Below are 26,436 nucleotides of genomic sequence, written 5' to 3'. Positions count from 1 at the left end.
AAAATATAAAAATGTGCAAATTGATACAATATTAGGTCAGTATATGCAGTATCAAATATTCAAGATGGTCTGGTCAAAAGAACCCGAAGGACGCAAACATGAAAACTAGGGACGTCAATATACACAAATACCCATGATCGATCGTTGTTTAAATTATCGCTCAATTAGTCGATTAATCGTAGCCTTGATACAGCAATATGCATATCAGTGCTATAGCTAACAACATGACAGGGTGTGCAAACGCTCAAAACGTTGTATTCAAATGAATGAAAAGGGTTTAGTCTAAAATAAAGGGCTAGTATAACTGTAAAATAAATCAATGTGATCGATCATTTATTAAATTACTTATTAGATGTGTGCTAGGGCACAATTATTTATTACAATATTGTTTTCATTAAAGGTGCACTATGTAACATTTTTTTCAGTAAAATATCCAAAAACCACTAGGCCAGTGTTATATATTTTGTTCAGTTGAGTACTTACTATATACCAAATGTTTACAACTATTTGTAAATCATGAGAAAGTTGCTATTTTAACCGAGGAACCGGGACGTGTGAGGGAGTCGCCTGTCAATGACGTCATTTCTGCGTTACCCTCGGTTTTATTTTGTAGAAACGCTTTACTCTTTTTGCAGTGTGCAACAAGTGTCAACGTCATAACTTTATTTTCAACACACTCAGATGTATCTAATATGATAAACAGAGCTGAGGACTGTGGCATAATAAAAGTCCCGCTGCTCGCGAGGCGTGTTGCGTTCATCTTATTAACAATCGCTCCAGCGGTTCCTCAGCTCCACAACACTCGCTCCTGCTCTGCTTCAGACTACAGTAACGTTAATAATCACATCCATCAACATGATTTCTGCCCGAGTCCTGTCCCGATTCTTTCCCACTGGCTGTGAGGTGAAGACCACATATCCCAAGATTCTGCGCTCAAACGTGGTGTCATCAAACTACGCCTTTGTTTTGATTATGCGACCTCTAGCGGACAAGTTACATAATACACCTTTAATGTTATATAATATGACAATCATAGTTATTATTTGTGCATGGCTGTTTGAGCTGCGCACGCTGAATAAACAGAGAGTTCTTTTAACTTGCATCCTACATGAGATTAATCAGATATATACAAAATAAACAATATTACAAATTATATCTGCACAAAATGACGTGAATGCACGAGTGAACTTGAACCAAGTTACGTGCTAGTCAGAATGAGTAACTCCTGCTGTGAGTGCACTCTTTACGTAACATCCTGCTGAAACACAGCAACTAAATCCAACGAATTCGCAGCGTTTTATTACAATATTGTGCTCTTTATAATGATATGACAGTTCCAGTCATAGTCATTGTTAGTTGTGCATTGCTGTTTGAGCTGCATGCTCTGAAGATGATCACCACCACTTTTTATCGTTAATTCTTAACCAAATGCATCCTATGTGAGATAAATCCGATATAGGGTGAATTTGGGTAATCTGGGACATTTGTGATGTGGGACACCTAAATCCAGTGTGTTTTTTTCCTTTTCAAAAGAAAATGTAGTCAACAGGACTTTTACTATAGGTTTAGCATGGATGCCATGTGACTGAAATCACATGACTTAATGGGGGTAATGCCACAGAAAGGGGCAGGGCACCTGTCAATCAAGGAGCTCCCCTGGGAATTGCATGACCAGGTCAATGACATTAGTCATAGATAAGACAATGTTCCTTGTTATCAAATTATGTTTGTGATCTATTCAAGCAACAAAATATGTATTAAAGTTTTTAAAAATGTGTTTTAGTTTTTGACCCACTTTGTCATATATGATTGAGAATGTGGAACAGCATGCTTTGGGTAATCTGGGACAGTCTTCAAATTGGGAGTTCCCTTTCGTTCAGTCACTACGACGTAACGTTAGTGACTAACGAATGGGGGTTTCGCTTAGAAGCCAATTACCTTCGAGGAGTCTAACAGCGCCCAATGGCAGTGCCAATGCCATGGGCATGCAGAATTTGCATGCGTAACTCCGCCCCACAGCGTGGGTATATAAGGAAGTACGCTGGTAACATCGCATTATGTTTCTGCTTTGGAGCCAAGAGTATCTCTTCACCCCTTCAAGCCTGCTAACTGAGTCTTTGTCAGCCTTCGAGACGAGCAGCTTTCCAGAGGTGTTGGTGTTGACGCCGTGTTCCAGCGAGCGCATACTTCCTGCCGGCTGATCTGCACAGTGGTCTGCTAGACAGCTGGTGTGTGTTCCCTGGGCGCTTCAGCGTCACTGCAAGGCTTTCCTCTCATAAAAGAGCTTACACATGGCACGTCCTTTTCAGGATGTCTAGCCCGTGTACTTCTGGGAGCGGCTGGTTGTTATCACCTTCCGATGGGCACAATCACTGCCTGGTATGCTTGGGCGTTCAGCATGCTCAGGCAGCGTTTGTGGATGCGTCATGCTCCCACTGCGGGAACATGACCATTGCGGTGCTGCGGTCGAGACTTGATGATCTTCGTAAAGAAGTGAGAGTCCCCTCTGCCACACCCCAATCTACCGTCTCCACAAGAGGCGATACTTTCGCTGGTGGCCTGAGGGTGACAGTGTGGAACAAAGCCCCGATGCTCATGCCTCACTCGCCTCAGGCCACACACCCCTCTAGCACACCGCAACCCGCGAGCGTTCAGGCGTAAATCGCGGGCCCGGCTCCGGCCCCCCAGCGCATCTCGTTTGGTGCTCCGGAGGATGATGCAATGTTGGTCGCCGCATCTCAAGGTGGGCTAGAGTCCTCCGAGGATGATGACTCGGCTGTGCTGCCGCCTTCGGGCGCGCCAGCATTGCCCGAGTCGGACCCGGAGCTGACAGCCATGCTGTCTCGGGCAGCCGCGAGTCTTGGGATAGAGTGGAACCCTCGGCCCTGTCCGGAGCACTCTGGAACCTCCACGTGTGGCTCCTGGACGGGACACAGCAGGTTTGAGTACCTTACCACCTCCGGTGGTGGCTACCATCACTTCCGCTAGGGCAGAGTCAACATGGCATGCCTATGCATTGAAGTGGAACCTCTTCATCACCTGGTGTTCTTTCCGCCAAGAAGAACCCTGGAAATGCCCAATCGGGTCCGTGCTCTCGTTCCTCCAAGAGGGGTTGGAGCGAAGGCTGTCTCCCTCCACCCTTAAAGTTTATGTGGCCGCAATATCTGCCCACCACGATCTCTTGGGGGACAAAAAGGTAAGTCAGTACGATCTGGTCATCAGGTTCCTGAGGGGAGCCAGGAGACTACATCCTCCTCGCTCTACCCTCGTACCCTCTTGGGACCTCTCAGTAGTTTTAAATGCTCTGCAGAGGTCTCCATTTGAGCCTTTGCGTCAGTCGATATTAAGTTCTTGTCTATGAAGACAGCGCTCCTGACCGCATTGGCCTCTATAAAGAGTGTAGGGGACCTGCAGGCATTTTCGGTTGACGAAGCGTGCCTGGAGTTCGAGCCGGCTAACTCTCACGTGAACCTGAGACCCCGGCCCGGATATGTGCTCAAGGTTCCCACCACTCCGTTCAGAGAGCAGGTGGTGAACCTGCAAGCGCTGCCCACGGAGGGGGCAGACCCAGCCTTGGCATTGCTCTGTCCAGTAAGTGCTCTCCGCACTTACGTAGACAGGACGCAGTGTTTCAGGACCTCAGACCAGCTCTTTGTCTGTTATGGTGGAGAGTGGAAGGGAAGTGCTCTCTCAAAGCAGAGGTTGTCTCACTGGATAGTGGACACCATTGTTTTGGCTTACCAGCAGCAAGGTCGACCATGTCCCCTTGGGGTCAGGGCCCACTCCACTCGGAGTGTGGCCTCCTCTTGGGCTTTAGCACATGGCGCCTCGCTAACAGACATCTGCAGAGCTGCAGGCTGGGCGACACCTAACACATTCGCCAGATTCTACAATCTCTGAGTGGAGCCTGTGTCCGACTATGTACTCGCCTCTACTAGTGGCCGGTAATGGACTAGGCTCAGGTGTCTTCGCTTGCTCGCCATTCCACTCCACGGACTGGATACGTGCGATATATATTCCTCAGGTGAGCTCCCGAGAGCCCTGAGTTCCTCCAGCACTGTCTACGCCGACGCCAGTTCAGTCTGCCCTCTCTCGAGCCCAGACCCTCGTGTTCGGCCAGGTGCCCCATGTGCATGGTTCCCCTCCGGCGACCCCCACACGTGCATTTCCACCGTAAGCCTCCTCAGTGAGCAGGTGTCTTTCCCTTGGCAAGTCCCTGCCACTCCTGGGGTTAAAAATCCACCTTCGGCTGGTACCCCAGAGTTTCCCATATGCAGCCCTTAGCGGGTCATATGTGTACTCTCTAAGTCCTCCCTACGGGTAGGCATTTTGTCATATCTCCACTGGAATATGCTTCCCAGTGTACCTTGGTATTCCTGTGATAAGTGGGAGTCCTTCGTCCGGACTAGTCTTACGACAGGGAACTCAGACTTACGCAGGGCACTGGATGACAGCTGAGTGGCGTCATTGTATTGGGAGCCCCATTCGTTAGTCACTAACGTTACGTCGTAGTGACTGAACGAAAGGGAACGTCTCGGTTACATATGTAACCCTCATTCCCTGAGGAGGGAATGGAGATGTAACGTCCCGTTGCCATTTCTGCTGTGCTGCTGGAACAGCCCGAGTTCAGTCTTGGCTCCGCAGTAGATACATAATGCGATGTTGCCAGCATACTTCCTTATATACCCACACTGTGGGGCGGAGTTACACGTGCAAATTCCGCATGCCCATGGCATTGGTACTGCCATTGGGCGCTGTTAGACTCCTTGAAGGTAAATGGCTTCTAATCGAAACCCCCATTCGTTAGTCACTAACGTTACGTCTCCGTTCCCTCCTCAGGGAACGAGGGTTACATACGTAACCGAGACGGTATGCATTAGGGACTTTATAAGTCTAATGACAAGGCTAGATCTCATTACAATTTAGGGGTAGACCACTGATATACTGTACTTTAAAATTAACTCTAATATAACGCTAATGTATGCCATAATGAAAATGGGTGTTAATGGGGGCTACTGGAGGTTATAACGTTAGCTTAAGTTCACAGCAGTTGATTAAAAATAATAATAATAATAACAATAGAGTTTTAAATTAATTTAAATGACTTAACACAGTAGATTGTTAATCCTGTGTATAGAAATGATTTTTCATGATATTGGAACACTCTCTATATGACTAGCCCTGTGTATATGAATTAATGACATTTCATAGACATGTATCACACAATAATATACATTTTCTTATTGAGATTTCTGTACTTGTCATTTTTTCATAATGTTTTTTTTTTTAAAGGTGGTATTGTGTTTGGCATGATAGTTTTTAGGCCTAATACACGTGTCCCAGATTATAAAATTCAGGCAATTTTTGTGGGCACAAAAACATTAATATGTGTCTCCTCTGGTTATAATATCTACAATATTTTTTTCTGGTGTAGTTATAAAACATTTTAGGGATTTCAGAAAAGTCTAATGTGTTGATCTTATGTGTTAGATCGAAAATAATTGCAGAAGTCAAAATTCTTAGATTACCCGAATTCACCCTATAGGCCTGCACAAAATAAACACAACATTACAAATTACATTTGCACAAAACAAAAGGCTGCGAATGCACACACAAACTCTACCTGTAAAAGGGTCGCAAAATAATTGAAATGAAACGATCGTTGATTAATCGTTAACATCCCCAATGAAAACCTATCATTTTTTGTGCATATGAATTTGGTGCATTTGTTCATAACTTTTTACATGCTTTTCTTCTATATTTGCAGTTCTGCATCCAGTACCTAATGTTTTTGCTGGATATCTACGCTCACTTCCTATTATGCATGATGAGCAGTACGCACAAGACACAAAGCTGTATGAGCGGTATACAACATTAATTGGCGAACCGCTGGTGCTGCCGTAAGTTTCCACGCAGATGCACACAAATATATATATATATATATATATATATATATATATATATAATTGAAATTGTGTTGCAGCCCATGGAGGATGTGGTTTCTTTCATTTTCATCCTTAAAGTTAAAATGTGCTGGTTAGTCTTAGAAAAATATTTATGGTTGTACAATAATGTTTCAAGCTATGAGAATGGCATGTCGATGGCATCACGTATCACGTGTAGTTTATTTTGGCATTATTTAAGGCCTGATGATGTGACTAAATGACACAGTCTTACACACACACATGCGTGCACACACACACCAATACTGTTTCCATGAAAGGCACTACATGGTCTGCAACAATGCTTAGGTAGGTGGTACGTGTCAAAGAAACATCCACATGGATGGAAGGATCCAAGGTTTCCCAGCAGAACATTGGCCAAAGCATCACTGCCTCCGCCGCCACGCCTTCTTCCCATAGTGCACCTGGTGCCATGTGTTCCCCAGGTAAGCCACGCACCTGGCCATCAATGTGATGTAAAAGAAAATGCGATTCATCAGACCAGGCCTCCTTCTTCCATTGCTCCATGGTCCAGTTCTGATGCTCATGTGCCACTGTTGGTGCTTTGGGTGGTGGACAGGGGTCAGCATGGGCACTGGTCAGCGGTTGTGCCGCCCCATACACAACAAACTGAGATGCTCTGTGTATTCTGACACCTTTCTATCAGAACCAGCATTAACTTCTTGAGCAATTTGAGCTCCAGTAGCTCGTCTGTTTGATCGGACCACACGGGCCAGCCTTCACTCCCCACGTGCATCAATGAGCCGCCCATGACCCTGTCGCCGGTTCTCCACTGTTCCTTCCTTGGAGCACTTTTGATAGAGACTGACCACTGCAGACCGGGAACACCCCACAAGAGCTGCAGTTTTGGAGATGCTCTGACCCAGTCGTCTAGCCGTCACAATTTGGCCCTTTGCAAAACAAAATGTTCACTTACTGCCTAATATATCCCACCCACAGGTGCCGTGATGAGAGATAATCAGTGTTATTCACTTCACCTGTCAGTGGTCATAATGTTATGTCTTATTGGTGTGTGTGTGTGTGTGTGTGTGTGTGTGTGTATATATGTATATATATGTATATATATATATATATATATATATATATATATATATATATATATATATATATATATATATATATATATATATATATATATATATATATATATATATATATATATATATATATATATATATATATATATATATATATATATATATATATATATATATATGAGAGAGAGAGAGAGAGCATAGTTGTTATATCTATAGAATAACAAAGAATGCTTGCTTTCTCTAATGAAAATTGTTCCACAGGTTTTTGTTTTTATATATATATATATATATATATTACGTAGGCAAATTGCATTTGAAAAGTAGCATATACCAGCCTAAATTTTACAAGTGGATGGGTTAAATATGTAAAATAATGTTTTGAAAGAAAGAAGCAAGCAAGTCAATTTTATTTTTGGTGACTCAGTTGTGTATTCTGGACATCATGATTTCACTTTTTAAATATAATGTGTTGTACAGAATACACTGTAAAAAAAAAAAAAAAAAAAAAAAAGTCTATAAAAATAGGGCACAATGTACTGTATAATTATGAAGGAATTTTCCTTATTGATTTTTGACAGGTGTTTTACCTGTATTTTACATTACACATTGCATTAGTTTGTGTTTTAAGGGTTAAATAAACTTTCGGTAAAATTACTGGATAATGTACTGGCAGAAAATTACCAGTACATTTTCCTTTTTGTTTTTACAGTGTAGGTCTTGGTTATGCACGTAAGGGCATGCTAAAAATGCACAAATGCAAAATGTTCAGTTACTTTTAATAATTTAATATGTAACATATTTTATCTTAAAGTGACCCTATTAGGCTTTTACGAATATTACCTTTCATGCAGTGTGTAGTTTGTGAATGTAAAAGATCTGGAAAGTTATAATATCAAAGGGTATGATGAATAAAGTTATGTATTAACTTTATTCACTTATTTATTACTTATTTAACTTATTTAGGCTATTTATTATTTGTTTAATCCCCTCTTCATTACTTCATTAAGTCTGAAGTCTGCTGTTTCACAACATTCACTCATCCATTGACGCAACAATAATTTTCGTTTAAATACAGAAGGCACCCCTGAAATCCTTAAGAATCTCACTGTAAAGAAAAAATATATTTTTTGTTTTGTTTTGTTTTGTTTTGTTTTGTTGTAGTTGAGCTAAACTAACCCATGTGTGCCTAATAGCCTTTGCTGGTTTAAATAAGAAGACTTGCTTTACTTTTAGAGCTTATCAATGTTTGGGTCCTTTTTAGAATAAACTTTTTCATTGTACTGTATTTTAAACATGTTCTCTATTTTTTCACAACAGACCGTCCAAACTGAAAAAAAGGGTTGTATATACAGTTTTAGAGTACAATCCCCTCCTCGACTCCTCTAATATGACCCCAAGTGACTGGGCCAAAATTGGAAAAGACATTGAGGTGCTTCCCTTTTAACCATCTTGATGTTTGGCTTTGAGTTGAAGCACATTTTCTTTTTTAAACTGAAATAAAAAGGCTGCACTAAGCACTGAGTTAGACATGACTGAATATACTGATTTGTGAACATAATAATTTTTGTTATTTAAAAAAAAAAAAAAAAAAAAAAAGAATTCAGTGAACAGGTCAACAATTCTTTAGTTGGCATGTCAAAATCACTACTAAGATTTTCAAAATGTGTTTCTCCGTGTTGACAGAAATACTACACTCAATACAGGGGTTTTGTCGTCCTGCACGGCACAGACACCATGGCGTTCACCTCTTCTGTCTTATCCTTCATGTGTGAGAATCTGGGAAAGCCTGTCATCGTCACTGGCTCACAGGTAATGTTAGGTTTTAAATAGATCCTTTACTCACCCTTGTTACACATATTGAGCATTTCTCAATATGGACCAACCTGTTGTGATTGGTCATCGATGTGAAGTATAGGCCTATCAATATATCAATACTGATGTGAGAATTGAAAAGTAGAGATACACAAATAAAAAATATTGATATATCGAGAAATTCATGCGTACAATATGAATAACATGGTAGTGAATAATTGTGTAGGATAGAACTTTTTTCCCAACACGGTTTCACTCCTATTCGTCACATATTGAAGCTTGGCCAGGACCTATCGCCGTCACTTCTTAACGCACAGGTTACCCCTTAAGTCACTTTTCGACGCACAGGGTGCTCCATTGATTTCAGTTATTTGCCCAATGTGTCAGATCAAGACGCATATAATTCTTTGCATTTGTAAAAGTAGACATGATTTTATGAATATTTATTGGCTACTTTTATAGGCTTGGTCATTGCCGAAGGGAACTGACCAAGCCTCAATATGTGACGAATAGGAGTGAAACGTGTTGGTTTGCCACTCAATACCTTACAAAAACCTCAAAAGTGTACATTGGCTTAAAGGGTAACTTCAGTGATTTAGCATTAAGCTTTGTATCAGTAGAAACCCGGTAGTATACTCAAATTATGGTACTATCCTCTGATGAGGATTTTTTTGGCCAGAGGCTAAAAACTACAGCCAGTAGATGGAGCTGTTCCGCATGTTAGGTTATCAACCTGCCCATAGGGGAGAGATCTCACTCACAGAATGTAAATGCGCTCGCCCCCTCGGATCGCGCATTAATAACGGAGCAGTTAAGCTTATATGCGATCTGATAACACACCGTGAATGACTGCCACGCTTACCTCAGCTCTTCGCTCTAGTGATGAAGGAAATCTGACTCCTGCTGCATCTGTGCCGTGCCTTTCATTTGGCACACTCACACTTTATTGAAAAGACACATTCAGTTTTTAATTTTAGTGTCTATTCTCTAACTGAACGAAATGATGGTATTATTATGAAGATCAAAACGAAGGTGGCCCCGTAGGGCAAGTGCATTCTGGGAGTTGTTGTCTTTCATATACATGAGACAAAAATATTTTTTTTGTCTTTCCTCAGTCTAGAAAGCACCAAACTCAAAAATAATTTCACATTTCTACTACATAAATGACCCAGTTTAAATACACATTCATCTTCCCAGCGCTGATGTAACCCTTTAAGTTTTAATGTAGTTATCATGTGTTTCACTTTAGAATACACTGTAAAATCCAACAGTGATTCTAACAAACACTTTTTAGTTAACTTTACTTAGTGTCTTAACTTAATTGTACAAATCTAGTAATCTGTACTATCCACATACTATTCCTTGTTGACTCAGAAAAACCAAGTTAAGGTTAACTGATTGGTTTGAGTGCCATTTTGTCAAGCCAAAAAAAAAAATGTATGCACCATTATGGTGATCAGTGTTCAATATGGTTGGCCACTTGGAACATTTATTATCATAACTCCTTTACTGATGCAGTGATGCTACAAGAAATCACAGTTATTTGTTTTCAAAGGAACAGAAGTAATAAATAGGTTGATTTTAAAAGTTGACCTATAGTTAATGATTTAATCAGAACTTAAGATCATCTTTTAAAATTAACCTATGTAATGAAAGACAAGGAAAACTTGCATAATGCCAAGTTGTCTGGTGAGAACAATGAAAGGACACCTTTTGCAGACAACATCACACTGAGTGATTCAATAGAGAATGGCTTCTATACACATCCATCACCCCTCACCTGAACTTCCCCCAAACTCCTGGCTCCCTCTCATGCCAAAACACCTACAGAACATCCAAAATCTATTTGATTTAAAAGTCAAATCTCACAATACAATATTATATGTGTTTGATATCGTTTTACAATACTGTAACGAGGTTGGCCCGTATAACACACAGCAAACGCTCTGTGTTACGTAATATTCAGAAAGTCAGGAAATCTTTCACTCTTTAGGTTATTTCGGAATATTTGATGTTATGTATGGATTCTTTTGTAATTGATTATGTAATTGGCATTATACATTTACCACTGTTAATAAATTGTTAAATTTTGACCTATTCTGATTTACTCTGGAACGATTAATTATCTCAGATTGGGAAACAGATATAATTTCAACAAAGGGTTAAAACAGAATAATTAAATGTATGACTAATTATTAAATATAAATGACCAAACAACCAATTGGCATTCTATCCTAAATTCGAGATTATGATATAATGGAGTCAGATTTAGCATAAATTAGAATTAAATCCATTCTGCCCGGCTGAAAGACACGGAATGCCCAGTGGCCTTCAAACCGCTATCGCTACCGTCGTTGGAGCGAATTCTAAGCGGCCTTACAATGATATTTCCCTTTATGTAATATAATGATCGTTTACCATTTTAGTGCTAACACTTACATATAGAAGTAATGAATTCTGTGTGTGACTCAAGCATCAACTGCAAGATATTGATAAAAATATAGAGGGATTATATCAGCCCAATTCCACAGGTGTTTATGACATTATACATACAGGGAAATATTACATAGGTTAATTCTAAAAGGTGATCTTAATTTCTGACTAAATCATTAGTTCATTATTCAGTCAGAAGGTCAACTTAAAAGCAACCTATTTATTACTTCTCTTCCTTTGAAACCAAATAACCGTGATTTCTTGTTGCATTGCTGCATCAGAAAGTTATAATAATATGAATGTTCCAACCATAGTGAACACTGATTACCATAATGGTGAGCTTTTTTTCTTCTTCCTTGACAAAATGGCACTTTAGAAAAAAACAAGTTAAGATTAATTGACTGGTTTGAGTAAACAAGGAATAGTATGTGAATAGAACAGATTACTAGATTTTTACAATTAAGTTTTCACTAAGTAAGGTTAACTAAAAATGTTAGTTAGAATTGCTGTTGGGTTTTAGAGATATGAAAAAAATAGTAACTTAGCTAATATGGTGAACTACCACATGAATACTGTTACTCAGTGGCGCAAAAAGTGGGTATGCGCTATATGTGGCGCATACACTCTAAAAAATGCTGGGTTAAAAACAACCCAAGTTGGGTTGAAAATGGACAAATCCAATTGGGTTAAATGCTTATGTAAAACAACCCAATTGCTGGGTTTGTCCATTTTCAACCCACCTTGGTTTGTTTTAACCCAGGATTTTTTAGAGCACAGGATGTTTTTTAAATGTTTATCCATGTTTTGTCTAATATGCTACATTTTTGGAAAATAGATTTATTTGCACAAATAAAGTAAAACCGACAAGGACGTGTGAATATAATTGCACCTCAAAATCAACAAAAGTATATATATATAAATTTTTTTTTTTTGGTTTGTTTCAACTCATTTTTGGGTCAAATATGGACAAACCCAACCGTCGTTGGGTTTAAAATTTTAATAAACCAATAGTTGTCCATATTTGACCCAAACATGGGTTGAAACAACCCAGAATTTTTTTAGAATTAATAATATTTTTTATAAAATGAAGGTTATTTTAGGATCTCCTCATAATCTCCATAGATAGAACTAATAAAGGCTAGATGTCTTACGGCGGATTTACAAATGGTTTGGTTTCTTACAAAAACGTTATTAACGTGGCTATAATTATGGATGCTTGGACATGAAAATCGGTAGAAAATTGAGCAAGTTATGGTTATTTAAAAAGTACATGCACCATTAAAACACAATGTTATAAGTGAGCGAGTTGACTGTAACAAGATGGCCGCCTGGTGCAGACGTCGACCTTCATTGGCCAGCAGCACGGACGAGACATCTAGCCTTTATTATGTATATATATGATAATCTCGCTCCTCACAGACGGCCACTTCTGTTTGTTTTTTTTCTCGTGCACTGGTTCGCTAACAGAACAGCCAATCAGAACGATCAGATGGCCCGACTGACCGACAAGCGCCAACGCCGATTCAACATGTGGAATACACCGAAAAAATGACTGTCGGTTTGGTGTGTTCTAGGCTTTAGTGTTCATTTATGCAGATCAATGTGTTGAAATTAACCATTGAAAATAATGGGAATGCACTTCAGTAATGAAAACTAATTTTCAAGCAAATATATTAAAAATAGGCTTTATTTTCTTTATATAAAGCATAAATCATCTTGAGATGAGATTCTTATCAGGCTCACACAAAAAATGCTGGGTTAAAAACAACCCAAGTTGGGTTGAAAATGGACGAACCCAACAATTGGCTTGTTTTAACCCAGCAATTGGGTTGTTTTAAGCAAAGATTTAACCCAACCGCTGAGTTAAAACGACCCATTCACTGGGTTAAAACAACCCAATTGCTGGGTTAGTCCATTTTCAACCCAACTTGGGTTGTTTTTAACCCAGCATTTTTTAGAGTGTAGGGGCGCCAAAGCGATTGTATATATATATATACATATATATGGTATTTTCTATATGTAGCTTCTGTTGTGCGTTTCTAAATCATTTCTGTACTTCCTCAATATTATAGGCTATAACATTTTAGTGGACTAACAGGCTAGAGTAGGCGCCCATAAGATTCCATAAAATAATTTTGGATAATAATGGAATATCGCGAGTGGGCGTGCCTGGCGGGGGTGACAGCAAATCGCCGATCCTTGATGCGTGGTTTATCACAAAAAGAATACGTGCTTATATGGTAAATCACGCGTCGAGGACGCGCGCTATGAGTCGGACAAAACGCATGTTACTAACGATTAGGCTAAACAGGTAAACTAAACAGGCTGTGCAAACTTGTGTTTAAAGTATCCAAACAGACGAAAATAACTACTTTTTAGGGCACACTTCTTTACTGAAAATAATTTTTCGGTGAATTTACTAAAAAAATGTATCGTAAGTGGTCGCAATCAATTTATTTATCTAAATTTAAACAAAAACACGTGCAATTCCCATAAAACCAATTCATTTTTTAAAATTTAAATCAAAAAACTAAATTTAAATTATTTAAACGAGCATTAATTAATTATGCTTAATTTAATCGGGCCATAATCATTTTTTTCAGTGTAAAGTTATATATATATTGTTGACCATCTTTTTAATTAAACTATTTACCACGATACACCATGGCTGTTATAAGAATGAAATGAAATCAATAAACAAAATCCATCTTACCATTTATCAAAATCCACTTACACTGTAATTATAATTGCCTAAATTTTTAGATTTATGTTCCAAAATAATATTTTAATTATAGAAATATGAAATTATTGATTAGGCCCTATCATCAAAAAGCACATTATGTTAACTTTACAATCATCTTCTATGTTGCAGGTGCCCATCTATGAATTAAGGAATGATGGGATGGACAATCTCTTGGGGGCGCTGTTGATCGCAGGACAATTTATCATCCCTGAGGTGAGTTTTTATTCTCTGTGAGGGAAGCGTTTGTATCCATTACAAATGAAATAGGCTATGTGCAAGATACTGTCCAATACTTAAGATGTGTTGGATGATTAGGACTGCAGTTATAAAATAGTTTTCATTCAGGGTTAGCTCACCCATTAAACTTGTGTCATCATTCACTCGCTTCAAGTTGTTCCAAACCTGAATTGAATTTCTTTCTTCTGCTGAACACAAAAGATGATGTTTGTAACCAAACAGTTCATGGGCCCAATTGACGTCCATAGTATTTATTTTCTTCCTACTATGGAAGTCGATGGTTCCCCACAACTGTTTGGTTAACCTTATTATTCAAAATATCATCTTTTGTGAGGGTGAGTAAAGGATGACAGAATTTTCATTTTTGAGTGAACTATCCCTTTAAAAAATTTTAGCATTAAAATAATTTTATTTAAAAATATGGAAGATAGTTTTTAATAAAATACAGTAAATAATATTTGATAAAATGTGGTTGATATGATTATATGTTATGCAGTACTTTTTTTCTGCCATGCCAATGAAGCACAATTATTATAATTTTATTGTTATAATTTTATAATAATTATTATTGTTATAAAATAATAAAAAAAACAGATCAAATTGAGTAAAGGAACAGACAAAAAGCCATTGGTGTCTTTCTTCACAGGTTTGCCTGTTTTTTCATCACAAGCTGTACAGGGGCAATCGTGTCACCAAAGTGGACGCTGGAAACTTTGAAGCATTTGCTTCACCAAACCTGCCGCCATTAGCCGATGCAGAAATCGACATCAAAAGTGATTCCAGCTCTACCAACATTTATACACACGCAGTCTTAGTACCATATGATTCTATTAGTAGATTTGTTTTCCTAAAAAAATTGAAAATTCACACAAAATGTTGGTGGTCCATGTGATTTCTGTTTATCACTTGCATAAATCTGTTATATGATTTCAGAAGATTTGGAATATAAGTCATACACTTTTATGGTACTTTATGGTGCTTTCGAATCTTTTTTGAAGTGTGAAAACCTAATCGACCTATCAGTAACATTTAATTTTGTTCTCTTTTTAGAAGCAATCACAAACATATGGAGTCACAAATATTGAGTAGATGTTATTCATATTTGGCATAAAACTTCAAAAATTCACCATTGGTAGTTGATAATAATTTATTTATTACATTTATGTGCATGTATAGAGGAAGATTGAGTGGCAGTGCTGTTTATAGTGTCATTGAGATACTACTACAGTTTATATAATCAGTTCGATTTTCTTTTAAATTTAAGTTACATTTACAGGAATTTGTTTTTTTTTGTTTCTGTTTATTGTTTTAATTTTTGTATGTTTTTTTTTAAAACTCTTTTTAATCATTTTCTGTTCACTTTAATACTCCTGTGGGGAGAAGAATTAATTACTTACAAATATTAGTCCATTATATGATGTTACAGGACACTGCTTGAAATTTAATGTAAACTCCCTTATTGATTCTGCAGTGTTATTTATTTTATGCAAACTTGTTATTATGCTTAATTTCCTCTCTTTAGTTAACTGGGACATTGCGTTGAAACCCAAAACAACGGACATCTTCACTGTCAACACAGACTTGAACTGTAATGTGGGTGTCCTGCGACTCTTTCCAGGAATCACTGCTGATACAGTAAGGCCGTGTGGTTATGTCTCCTTTTATTTGCCACATATTTTCCCCAAATCTCTTCATTCCGTCCATGAACACGTTCATTATTTTTTACAAGGTTTAGTAAATAGGCTACTGACATAAGTTTCATTTTCAGCTTATCTTTTGAAAGTTTCAGAAGTTTAAATGAGATTTGTTCTCTCATCAGGTCAAGGCCTTCTTGCAGCCTCTGGACGGGATGATATTGGAGACTTACGGCTGCGGTAACGCCCCCGACAAGAACGAGGACCTGCTGGCTGAGATCAAAAAAGCGAGCGACAGAGGAGTCATTATTATCAACTGCACCCAGTGCCTCCGTGGCTCGGTCAAAATGACATATGACACTGGCAAGGTATGGGAGTTTGCTTTAAAAAGGCCTTATGAGGATACATGTATATTTTTACGCAGAGTGTAATTCTACAACACATAATGTTACATTTCTTTACATTTTCTGAAACGTATTATATAGACGTAGCCTATTAACAGCACTAAAACTTAGATTATTTACGTATGAACAACTTTACCGACCTACATATTTGCACGTAGGCTATTCCTATTTATTATGAATATTAAAATCGTGGCATTAATGTTTTAACTCTATTGTATTCAATTGTCAAGTTTTCATTTGCATTTATTAACAGTTTTCTCTTATACAGCGACTAACAATAGAACCATAAATAGCTACACCAAAGCACAATATAATTCACATATTTTATTAGCTCGCTCGCTGTAAACCAAATCTTGCGAGGAACAGATCCAAATTCATCCCTTTATCCAGCAATGGAATATTCATCTCCATTCCCCTCAGCGATGGTGAAAAAACGTCAAATCCTGCACCACTCGTTATGAATTTAAAAAAATGTGTGCCCTCAAGAAGCGTTACATTATTTACGGCAGTGATATCAAATGCTCATTGGCTCTCGCCTGCTTCGTCACAGATTGTGACATGCCCTGTTTTAGTCCATGTAGGCCTACATTTGAAAATCGGAAATGCTATTGTCATTTAAACAACTTTTGGTACCGCTTTTGACATTTTCGCAATAAATGAATTATTGTGATTACACTTGTCTGTTAGTTATGTTTTTCTTCATAAGTGGAAGTATCCTCAAAATATCTTTTAAATGCTATATTGTTAGTAAAATTTAAATTTTCCTACACATCTCTTCCCATCATTTTTTATTCTTATTCTGTATAAAATGTGTGTTTAGGTCTGGGAGTAGGGTTAGGGGATCTTACATTTATCTATAAAATGGTAAAAGGGAAATTATACATCGTTATGAATCAAAGATTCATAAATATGTAAAGTTTTGTAGCTGTAAAAATGAAATAATGCCACGTTTCGGCCTAAATGTTGCTGATACGTCCATGTTTTATCTATTCAAATGTACTTAAATGTTTAATGTCTTTGAATGTTAGGTATGAATATCTACATATTAACAATGAGAGCAGGCTGTTGTATTCCAGGAGTGTGTAATTGAATATTCCCTCGCAGAAACTGTCTGAGGCTGGTGTGATCACTGGCCGTGACATGACCCCAGAAGCTGCTCTTACAAAACTCTCCAATGTACTGGCAAAAAAACAACTCAGTACAGAAGAGAAGAAGGAGGTATGAAAAAAATGTCTCTTAAAAATGCATTTAAACCACATTTGGGTCACTAACATGTACACCGAGGGGCATGGGAATTAGGGGCGTTTTCACAGGATTGTAGCCTAAATGCAACACAATTTCAATTCGTTGAATAAACTGACCAGGGGTGCGTTTCCCAAAACCATAGTTGCTAACCTGTTAGCAACTTAGTTGGTTGGCAATGGGAAATTGCATTGCAACCAACAAAGTTGCTAACTTAGCAACTATGGTTTTGGGAAACGCAGCCCTGTATAGTAATTGGCCACTCTGTAGTTCGGTAGAATTAAATGTCCTCATGTCCTCGAGTGTGGCGCTGATATCTGTATCTTATTAGTAATCGCTCCCTGCTTCATACCACAGTCATGTTAAAAACATGCATGCATTCACTCATCCACAGTAGGAGGCAAGTTCCATGATTCCACGCCCATTCATTGCGTCATCAATCTATGCCTTTGTTATTGTTTTAAATAGGTTAGCGACCCATAGCCAGAGGTGGACAAAGTACACAACTCCATTACTTGAGTAAAAGTAAAAGTACTATTGGTTAAATATTACTCCATTACAAGTGAAAGTTGTAAAGATAGATTTTTACTTAAGTAAAAGTACAGAAGTACTTGCTTTTAAAAGTACTTAAGTATCAAAAGTAAAAGTAAACACATTATTTTATTATTGTTGCATTGTTGTATTAATGCACGCTGTTCCATTATGGTGGTTTAAGCCAGTCATGCTCCATCCGACATGCTAGCATATCTTGAACTCATTTAAATACTTGCTTAAAAGTTACAAAGCTCTTATCAAAGTCAAAATCATACTAGAAAAGAAAGGTTTCTACATTGTGTTTATTTGACAGGATTATTTAAAAACATATTTCAGAAAGGACTTCAGTTAACATTATTAGCCCAACTACGCTTTTGCATGCTAAATAACATCATTGTGGAACGTTACCTATGCATTAGCGCTCTATCCACAAGGCTATGGCAACTTGGCGGGTAAATCTATAAAAATCATTTGACCAACCATATTTAATTTTTGTGTTAATTTTGACAGCAAATTTGGATTTAGTTGTAGTCAGTCTTTTGACTATAACATTTTAGGCATCTGAATTGTTTAGTCTTAGTCTAGTTTTAATTGACTATAATAAGATTTTAGTAGATTCAATAGACTAAAATTCAGTACTTCAGGTCTGGCGTCTGAGAGGCAGCTTTCTGTGTGCACTTTCAGACTTATCCACGTCTGCTCTTCTGAATTTTAACTTTTAAGTATGGCCATGGATGCGCAGTGCACACAGAAAGCTGCCTCTCAGACGCCAGACCACAAGTACTGAATTTTAGCACAAGTACTGAATTTTTTTGATAAGAGCATCTGGGAACTGCCGCCTTCAATTTTGCCATCAATTGATTGGTGTTCAAAAAATACTTGGAAATCATTTAACTTCATGTGATCCTACAAGAGTGATTACTGATTGGCTGTCTGCAAAAAAAAAAAAAAAAAACGAATCACGTTTTTAAGAAGAAAACAAATCATCCACTGACTTTCAAAGCGGCTACGACTTTCTACTTCGAGAGCCTTGATAGAAATGTAGTGGAGTAAAAAGTAAGATATTTGTCTTTCAAATGTAGTGAAGTAAAAGTCATAAGTTTGCAGAAAAAATACTACTCAAGGAAAGTACAGATACTCAAAAAGTGTACTTAAGTACAGTACTCAAGTAAATGTACTTAGTTACTGTCCACCTCTTCCCATAGCGGCGAAAAATTAAAGTGCTATTAATAACGTTATTAAAATAACGCTATTAAGGCTTAATAATATATATATATATATATATATATATATATATATATATATATATATATATATATATATATATATATATATATATATATATATATATATATATATATATATATATATATATATATATATATATATATATATATATAAATATTTTACAGTCTATAATGTAAACGAATGAATTATGAAAAAAATCACCCCCTCACAGTTGTCATGAAGGGCAAAATTAGCTAGACCAATAAAAACAAAAACAGAAAACATGTAAGGTGTTTTATAGACCCACCCTTGATAATAATAATAATAATAATAATAATAATAATAATAATAATAATAATAATAATAATAATAATAATAATTATACATTTTATATTTACAATAAGTTTCTTAAGCCCCAAATCAGCACATTATAATTTCTGAAGGATTATGTGACTGAAGAATGGAAATCAGATTTTGCCATCACAGGAATAAATTATCACAGTTGAAAACTTTTTTGTTGAAAATGTTTAAATGCAACTTATTAATATTATACTGTTTCACAATCTCACTGTTCTAATGTATTTTTTGATCAATTTAAATGCAGCCTTGGTGGGCGTAAGATACTTTTTTCATAGAAAAAAAATCATACCGACCCCAAACTTTTGAAAGGTAGTGTACTATTAAAATGTTTTTTTTTTTTTTATCAAATATGAAATGCAAATGCCAAGTTCTTTGTCATACTCTTTGTATTCATGTTTGTTTCATTCTTTTTTTTTTTTTTTTTTGAATTTTATACCATGGCCAAGAAAAGGTTAAGAAATGTCATGTGGTGTAACCATTAAGTAAATGATATTGAAGTATTTTTTAAAAAAAGTATTACAATCCATATGTTTTCAAAATATTTTTCAAGCTAATACGGTTTTTTTATTATTATTTTTTTATTAGGCTACATGAAATAATCAATGGGGAAGTCACATCTTACAATCTGAACTAACCTTGCTCTGATGTATATTTTTTTGTTGTAGATATTTTAAGAAACTTATTGACCTTACGATCTTTTCTTTAATAGATCCTTTTCACATATCCGGGTTTCTCAGAGCAGAAGTCGTCATAGTTGGGTTAAATATTATAGCTGTGAATGAGAGAATACATTAAAAAAAAATTGTGTGTGTGTGCCCATTTGCTTAAATAGCAAAAGAAAGACTTCACAATTTCACAACTTTTAAAAAGAGGGAAAAAATAGAGTGAGATTAATAACAGCAGTGAAAAGAGAGAAAGTTGTTCATTTTTACCATCACTCCCATAGACACTGTATTAGAAACACCCTCACAGCAGTGCTAACTTGTCTCTTGTAATTGGATGCAAAAGTAATATAATACAAAGTATTAGGGTTATAAATATACAAATAGCCTATTCAAAAATATATATATATACTAAAAACGTTGCAGACTGTTAAAATGGCACAGTCTGTGAAAAGGGTCTATTATTTTTGTTAGTTGTTCCACATGAATCTGATTTAAATGTGAGTTTAATTCAAATAATAATAATAATAATAATGCAGAGCAGTAGTTTTATTGTAAATAATAACAATTTGATGATAATTATTACTTGTTTAGATCACTTATTAATTAAACATGTTCTTTGTTCATAAGTTTATGAGTCACAATCAGCGTGGTGAGATGCAAGCTGACCTGGTTGGTGCAGAGATTTCTCTCAGCGACAGTCGCTTTATTAAGGTCATCGCCAAGTCCCTCAACAGCAGCTGTAAAGAGGTAATGTAACCTGCGCTTTCTCTCTTTTTAACTTTGTTTTGTAGCCTACTTTAAACGAACAGGCCTGTTTCAGAAAGGAGGTTAAGTGAAAACTCTGAGTGTGTTAACCATGGGCGTCGGAAACATTGTATGTGGGACAAGACCCACTTTTTTAAGACCAATAATATTGGACCCAGCCACTTTTATCGTCTCTAATTCAGTGCATGACTGTTTACCTACCTCTAACTGATAAACACTTCATTATTAAAGTCGCTTCATTTTCACTTTTAAGATTTTCTTCATTTTTATTGAAAATTAATGCCTTTCCGATCTGATATGTGAAAAGAGCGCGAATTCAGCAAAAGACGGATTCGAACCTCGGGTCGATTTGAGTCAACTTGATGCCATGTGTCTTAAACCCTGCACTATTGCTAATGTAAATGATCTTGTGTTTTCCCTAATTTTGTCTGGCCTAACCAGACGTTTAGTAAACAAGGTGTATATTTTTACTTAATGTAAATGGCATCTACTCTAGTAAAATTTTCTGGAAGAGGACCCACATGCTTCCGATGTTAACTCTGAAATGAGGGAAACTCTGGGTTTGCCGTTTCAGAGTGGGAGGTATGTCAAACCTGAGAAAGCAGGGTAAGTCAAGCCCATCTCTGAAAGAGAGGTAACTTACTCAGAGTCAGTTACCAGTGGCCTGTTGCACAAAGCTGGTTTTAGTTGCTACCCAGGTAAGTTCGAGAATAGTTTGAGCAAACTCAGTTTTTTTGGGCTCAAGAAGGTGGATTGGTTTTTAGCGGTGTTCAACACCATGGTAACTTACACCACACGGCTAAAGTTTTATTCTGGGTTACTAATTGCAAACCCATACTGGACCATTCAACTGCAAGTAAAGATGCAATAAAGCCACTTTATCTGTATCTCTCCTTCCAAATTAAAGCAGTTTATATAGTGAAAAAACTTTAGACAAAATTGATCATATTTTGGCGCTAATTATATATTATATGAATTATAATTACTTTTAATTCATATATATTAATATAATTATTATATTGATTGACACGTAGCCTAATATAAATATAATACATGCATTCATAATGCTTTTAAACAATGTGTATTAATTTGAGCTCTTTGTGAACCTATAATTATTAGGCATATTTCTTTGATTCACATCATGCATTGATATAGTCAGATATTCTTTCAGCTGCAGGAGCAATGTTTATTCCTGCCTTGTAAACACATTTCATTTCATGAAAATTTTCCAAACAATCTCTCAATCTTCAGAAGAGAAGTGAATTGCGCCCGCACGTCTCTTGTTAAAGTGAAAGTGCAAGAGACCGAAAGGAACCACACAGAAAACAACAGGAAAACCCCAAAAATACTCCAAACGTCCCTGGGGACGTAACAATGACGTTCACTTGATGTCAGATAAACTATAATATTACTGATGTCCACAGGAGCTTGAAGCCATACGAGATGCAATAACCCCCACTCTGGCCTGCGCTGCTGCTAAGGTTGGAGATATTGAAGCTCTAGAGGCCATAAGGGAAATGGTAAGACATTGACACCCATTTAGAAGGGCAAACAGTACCTGTAATAAGTGGAAACAAATAAATACAGCCTATTACAAACTTTTTACAGTTTGCAGTAATGTATGCCTGCAGTTTAAAACCAAAGCCTGCAACTGTTTTTTATTTGAATATTGTTTATTATATCAAAAATGATCCAGGAGCATGCGAACAAGTCAGCTGTGCTGGTTTGCAGGATTAAATGCAGTCTAGCAAATCCGGATATGGGTTATGATTCATATCTTTCTATATAGGGTGCAGACTTGAGCATGGCAGACTATGATGGCCGCACTCCTCTCCACATCGCTGCATGTGAGGGGCATCTGAAAGTGGTGGAGCATCTTCTGAGTAAAGGGTTCACAGTCTATGCCAGAGATCGCTTTGGTGATTCACCACTTCATGGTGCTGTTTCCTTCAGGTAATACTGATTGTAGTCTCCAAAGTCTTTTTAGGTCTGCAAAAAGTTAGGTTAACTCTTTGCCACATAAATTTATACTGACAGTCTTTAAGGCAAACTAGACAAGACCACTGGTTTTAAACTGGTGGTTGCGACCAATTAACGGGTCACAAGTAGGGATGCACTGATATGAAAATTTTGGCCGATATTGATAAACGTTAATTCCTTATTTTTGAAAGCCGATAAACCTACTTCCAAATTTGTATATAATTTTTGAGAGCCTGATTTATAAAAACAAAAGTCTCACCATTAACCTTTGTGTGGTGTTCATATTTTTGTTATTCAGCCAGTGTTTGTGGGTCTGGTGGACCCGCTGCATTTTTGGGTTTTTAATTCAACACAATCAAATATTTTATGTTAAAATACTCAACAGATGTTTACTTCATCCCAATTACAAGCAATATAAACAGCATATATGGTTAACATTTTCTCTTTACCTTTGTTAGATCACATTTAAGAATTGCAACCTCGTGTGGGAACGGCAGGGGTAGAAACAAAACTCACTCTTGCACTCTCTCACACTTACACACAATCTTTCTCTCACACGCACGCACATACACACTCATGCACGCACACACACACACACACACACACACCAATAACACACACACATACACACACACACACAAAACACACACACCACACACACCACACACACACACACTCACTTGGATATGTGGTGTATGGTTACTCTCCATAGGCATAATGGTTTTTCTAATGTACAAACTGTATAATCTATCCCCCTACACTAACCCTACCCCTAAACCTACCAATCACAGAAAACTTTTGGCATTTTTTGAATTTCAAAAAACACCATTTAGTATGTTTTAGTATGAGGACACAGATGTCGTCATAAACCATGTTTACATTGTAATACCCATGTCACTGTACACATTTGTGTCCTCATAAACCATATACATGAACATACACACACTAACAGCAGGCCCTGACAGGAGGAGGACAGAGTAAAGGTACACAGGACCTACAATTTCAACACTTTTATTAGCCCCGGGTCCCAGTGGACCCGAACATCCTGTGTGTAATATAAATGTGTAGGGGGGGGGGGGGGGGTGTACAGTGTGTGGACATTGAAAATCTGTTCTGATATAGATTCCTCACAGAAAATGAGCCAAGGCCAATGAGTCTCAGTTTGAAAAAATAATTAATCGTATAATTTTTCTTTTGATAAAAAATGAAAAAGGGTCCAACAGACACGAACACCATACAAGGGTTAAAAGCGATGTCCCAAGCATCTAATTATAATGTTCTCATTATAAGTTTATGTAGCCAATATGACAGACTTGTGCTGCATGTCGCACTTAACCGTATTTTTCTTTTTGAAGGGATTTATGTCATATTTCAAGTAATTCAAAACCATCCCAGCAAACAGTGTGCATCTGAAGTGTCTTAGCTGAAGGAAATAATCCATTATTTATTGGCTTTAACATATCTGCCAAATGTTCTTATTGGGCCGATAATAATAACATTAATAATTAACATATATTTGGCCGATATGGTGGCCGATGTATCATGCATCCCTAGTCACAAGTCTGTTCTGATGCCACTCACCATATAATTATTCATAGTTAGCATAGAATTTACTCACCCCCATTCCAAAACTGTAACCCAATTCAGAGGCTTCGTCCTTAGAAGAGCGAAATGTTCAAAGGCCACGCCTTCAAAGTCCACGAAGGTCGAAATGAGCATTGTGAAATGGCCTAGCAACTGTGACAGCTGCTATTGATGGGTGCCAGTGTAACGGAGACCAGCTAGTAGTTGCTGTGTGAGTAAACCTCACTCCTCTGATCTCAAGAGACGCTCTAGTGACTGATGCTAGAGGTTGCAGCCTTTAGCCTCCTTGTTAGAGCGTCCGACTCATGCTGGCGGACCAGGGTTCGAGTCCCGCTTGGAGTGGGCAGGTTGGAACAGGAGGGGTTACATTGGTGACCAGGACTACTGGCAAAGTCAATTAACATGTGTGACTGTGTGTGTAATTCTCCAATGTCTGTAGGCACAAGGAAGTTGTGAAGTTGCTGAGGAAGGCTGGAGCTCATTTTTCCCCGGATGAAATGGTTCATGCTGGAATGAAGTTGCGCAGGTCTCGTTTACGTACACACATTTCCTCTAATCAGTCCTTCTCTTTTTGCTTTTATAAACTTGTGGACACAGCAATTTGATAAAGGACACAAATGTCATTTTTATTATTAGTAATAGCAGCAGCATTAGTTCTTTTTTTAGCACTGATTTAATTCATTACAATTCCTCCGTTAAGTAATATAGTTAAGCTTAAGGTGGATTTTTAAATTGCACATTAAAGTTCAATGGAAGTGCGGTCACAAAATGAGCATATCTGTTTATTTGTTTTTGTTTATTTAAAATGAATGTACAGTTTGGTGTATTGAGCACATACCAGAACTGTTTGCCTTCAGTTTATGAACTTCCTGTGTTAAGATTGATGATTGCCCATTCAGAGATTCTAATGTGTGTTTAACAGCCTTGCTGAGGGTGACGACACGGAAGGATTGGAGATTTGTCAGTTAGCAGGAGTTGATGTCCATGGACAGACACCCATTAAAGTGGTGAGTTAATGATGGAGATCTGTGTCAAATACAGAATTATAACCAAACATTTGATGCCTTCAGTGACATTTTATTTTTGTAACTGAAAGCAACACATAATGTCTTGTATAACACTGTTGCATTGTTTTAAAAAAATGAGTTCTGCTTTGTCAAAGCAATGACAAAAATGGCAATTATATTTTAAATATGCTTCCTGTAAACCAGGGGTGTCCAAAGTCAGTCCTGGAGGGCCACTGTCCTGCAGAGTTTAGCTTCAACTTGTCTCAACAAACCTGCCTGGAAGTTTCTGGAATGCCTAGTGAGACCTTGGCTGAGTTTTATCCAAATTCACTACTCCCTACATCACTCCACTAATACAGTCCACTTGAAGGAGTGAATGAAAACGAGCGAGCAAATTCGGACATTGAGTGCACCAGAAGGGCATGACCCTCACAGTGCATTGTGGGTATTCTCTGGTGGTTGAGCGTACATCAGAGTCCTGCACAGGTCCGATTCTGTAAATCCGCACCCGCCCGTACCCGCAGTGCTTAAAACCGCATCCGACCCGTTTTCCGACAGCAGCACTAATTAAAATCCGCACCCGAACCACTTAAAATAGAACCTGAAATGACACCCGACCCACACCCAAAATAAAATCAGTTTAGCATATCACATTATAGACATACTTACAAAAATGTTTATTGCCAGGTCATACAGAATTTATGACACATCAGGACAACTTCAGCCGAAGCTGTCAAAAGGCTACATCATGAAGAACATGGTTATGTGTCCTTATCATCTCTACGAGGCACCTTCAGTTCTGTCCCCTT

The 26,436-nt window shown here is 37.5% G+C and overlaps 1 protein-coding gene across 1 annotated transcript in view; it reads left to right on the top strand.

The window, feature by feature from the left end:
• Positions 1 to 2,445: 2,445 nt before the first annotated feature.
• The window catches only part of LOC307124796 (60 kDa lysophospholipase-like), a gene marked incomplete at its 5' end in the record, with an annotated part of 28,760 nt that continues 4,769 nt past the window's right edge, over positions 2,446 to 26,436 (top strand). The window contains 13 exons of the mRNA XM_079814243.1: positions 2,446 to 2,657; positions 8,318 to 8,429; positions 8,684 to 8,809; positions 14,118 to 14,201; positions 14,872 to 14,998; positions 15,748 to 15,860; positions 16,045 to 16,227; positions 17,368 to 17,481; positions 20,919 to 21,038; positions 22,481 to 22,576; positions 22,846 to 23,009; positions 25,060 to 25,146; positions 25,543 to 25,627. Of these exons, the coding sequence (XP_079670369.1) occupies positions 2,446 to 2,657; positions 8,318 to 8,429; positions 8,684 to 8,809; positions 14,118 to 14,201; positions 14,872 to 14,998; positions 15,748 to 15,860; positions 16,045 to 16,227; positions 17,368 to 17,481; positions 20,919 to 21,038; positions 22,481 to 22,576; positions 22,846 to 23,009; positions 25,060 to 25,146; positions 25,543 to 25,627 (1,623 nt within the window). The remainder of the gene's footprint in view (positions 2,658 to 8,317; positions 8,430 to 8,683; positions 8,810 to 14,117; positions 14,202 to 14,871; positions 14,999 to 15,747; positions 15,861 to 16,044; positions 16,228 to 17,367; positions 17,482 to 20,918; positions 21,039 to 22,480; positions 22,577 to 22,845; positions 23,010 to 25,059; positions 25,147 to 25,542; positions 25,628 to 26,436) is intronic.

This window comes from Gobio gobio, assembly GCF_949357685.1.
Source record: "Gobio gobio genome assembly, chromosome: 4".
NCBI lineage: Eukaryota > Metazoa > Chordata > Actinopteri > Cypriniformes > Gobionidae > Gobio > Gobio gobio.
Note: the sequence above shows the minus strand (reverse complement) of the source record. Positions and strands in the feature narration are given on the sequence as shown.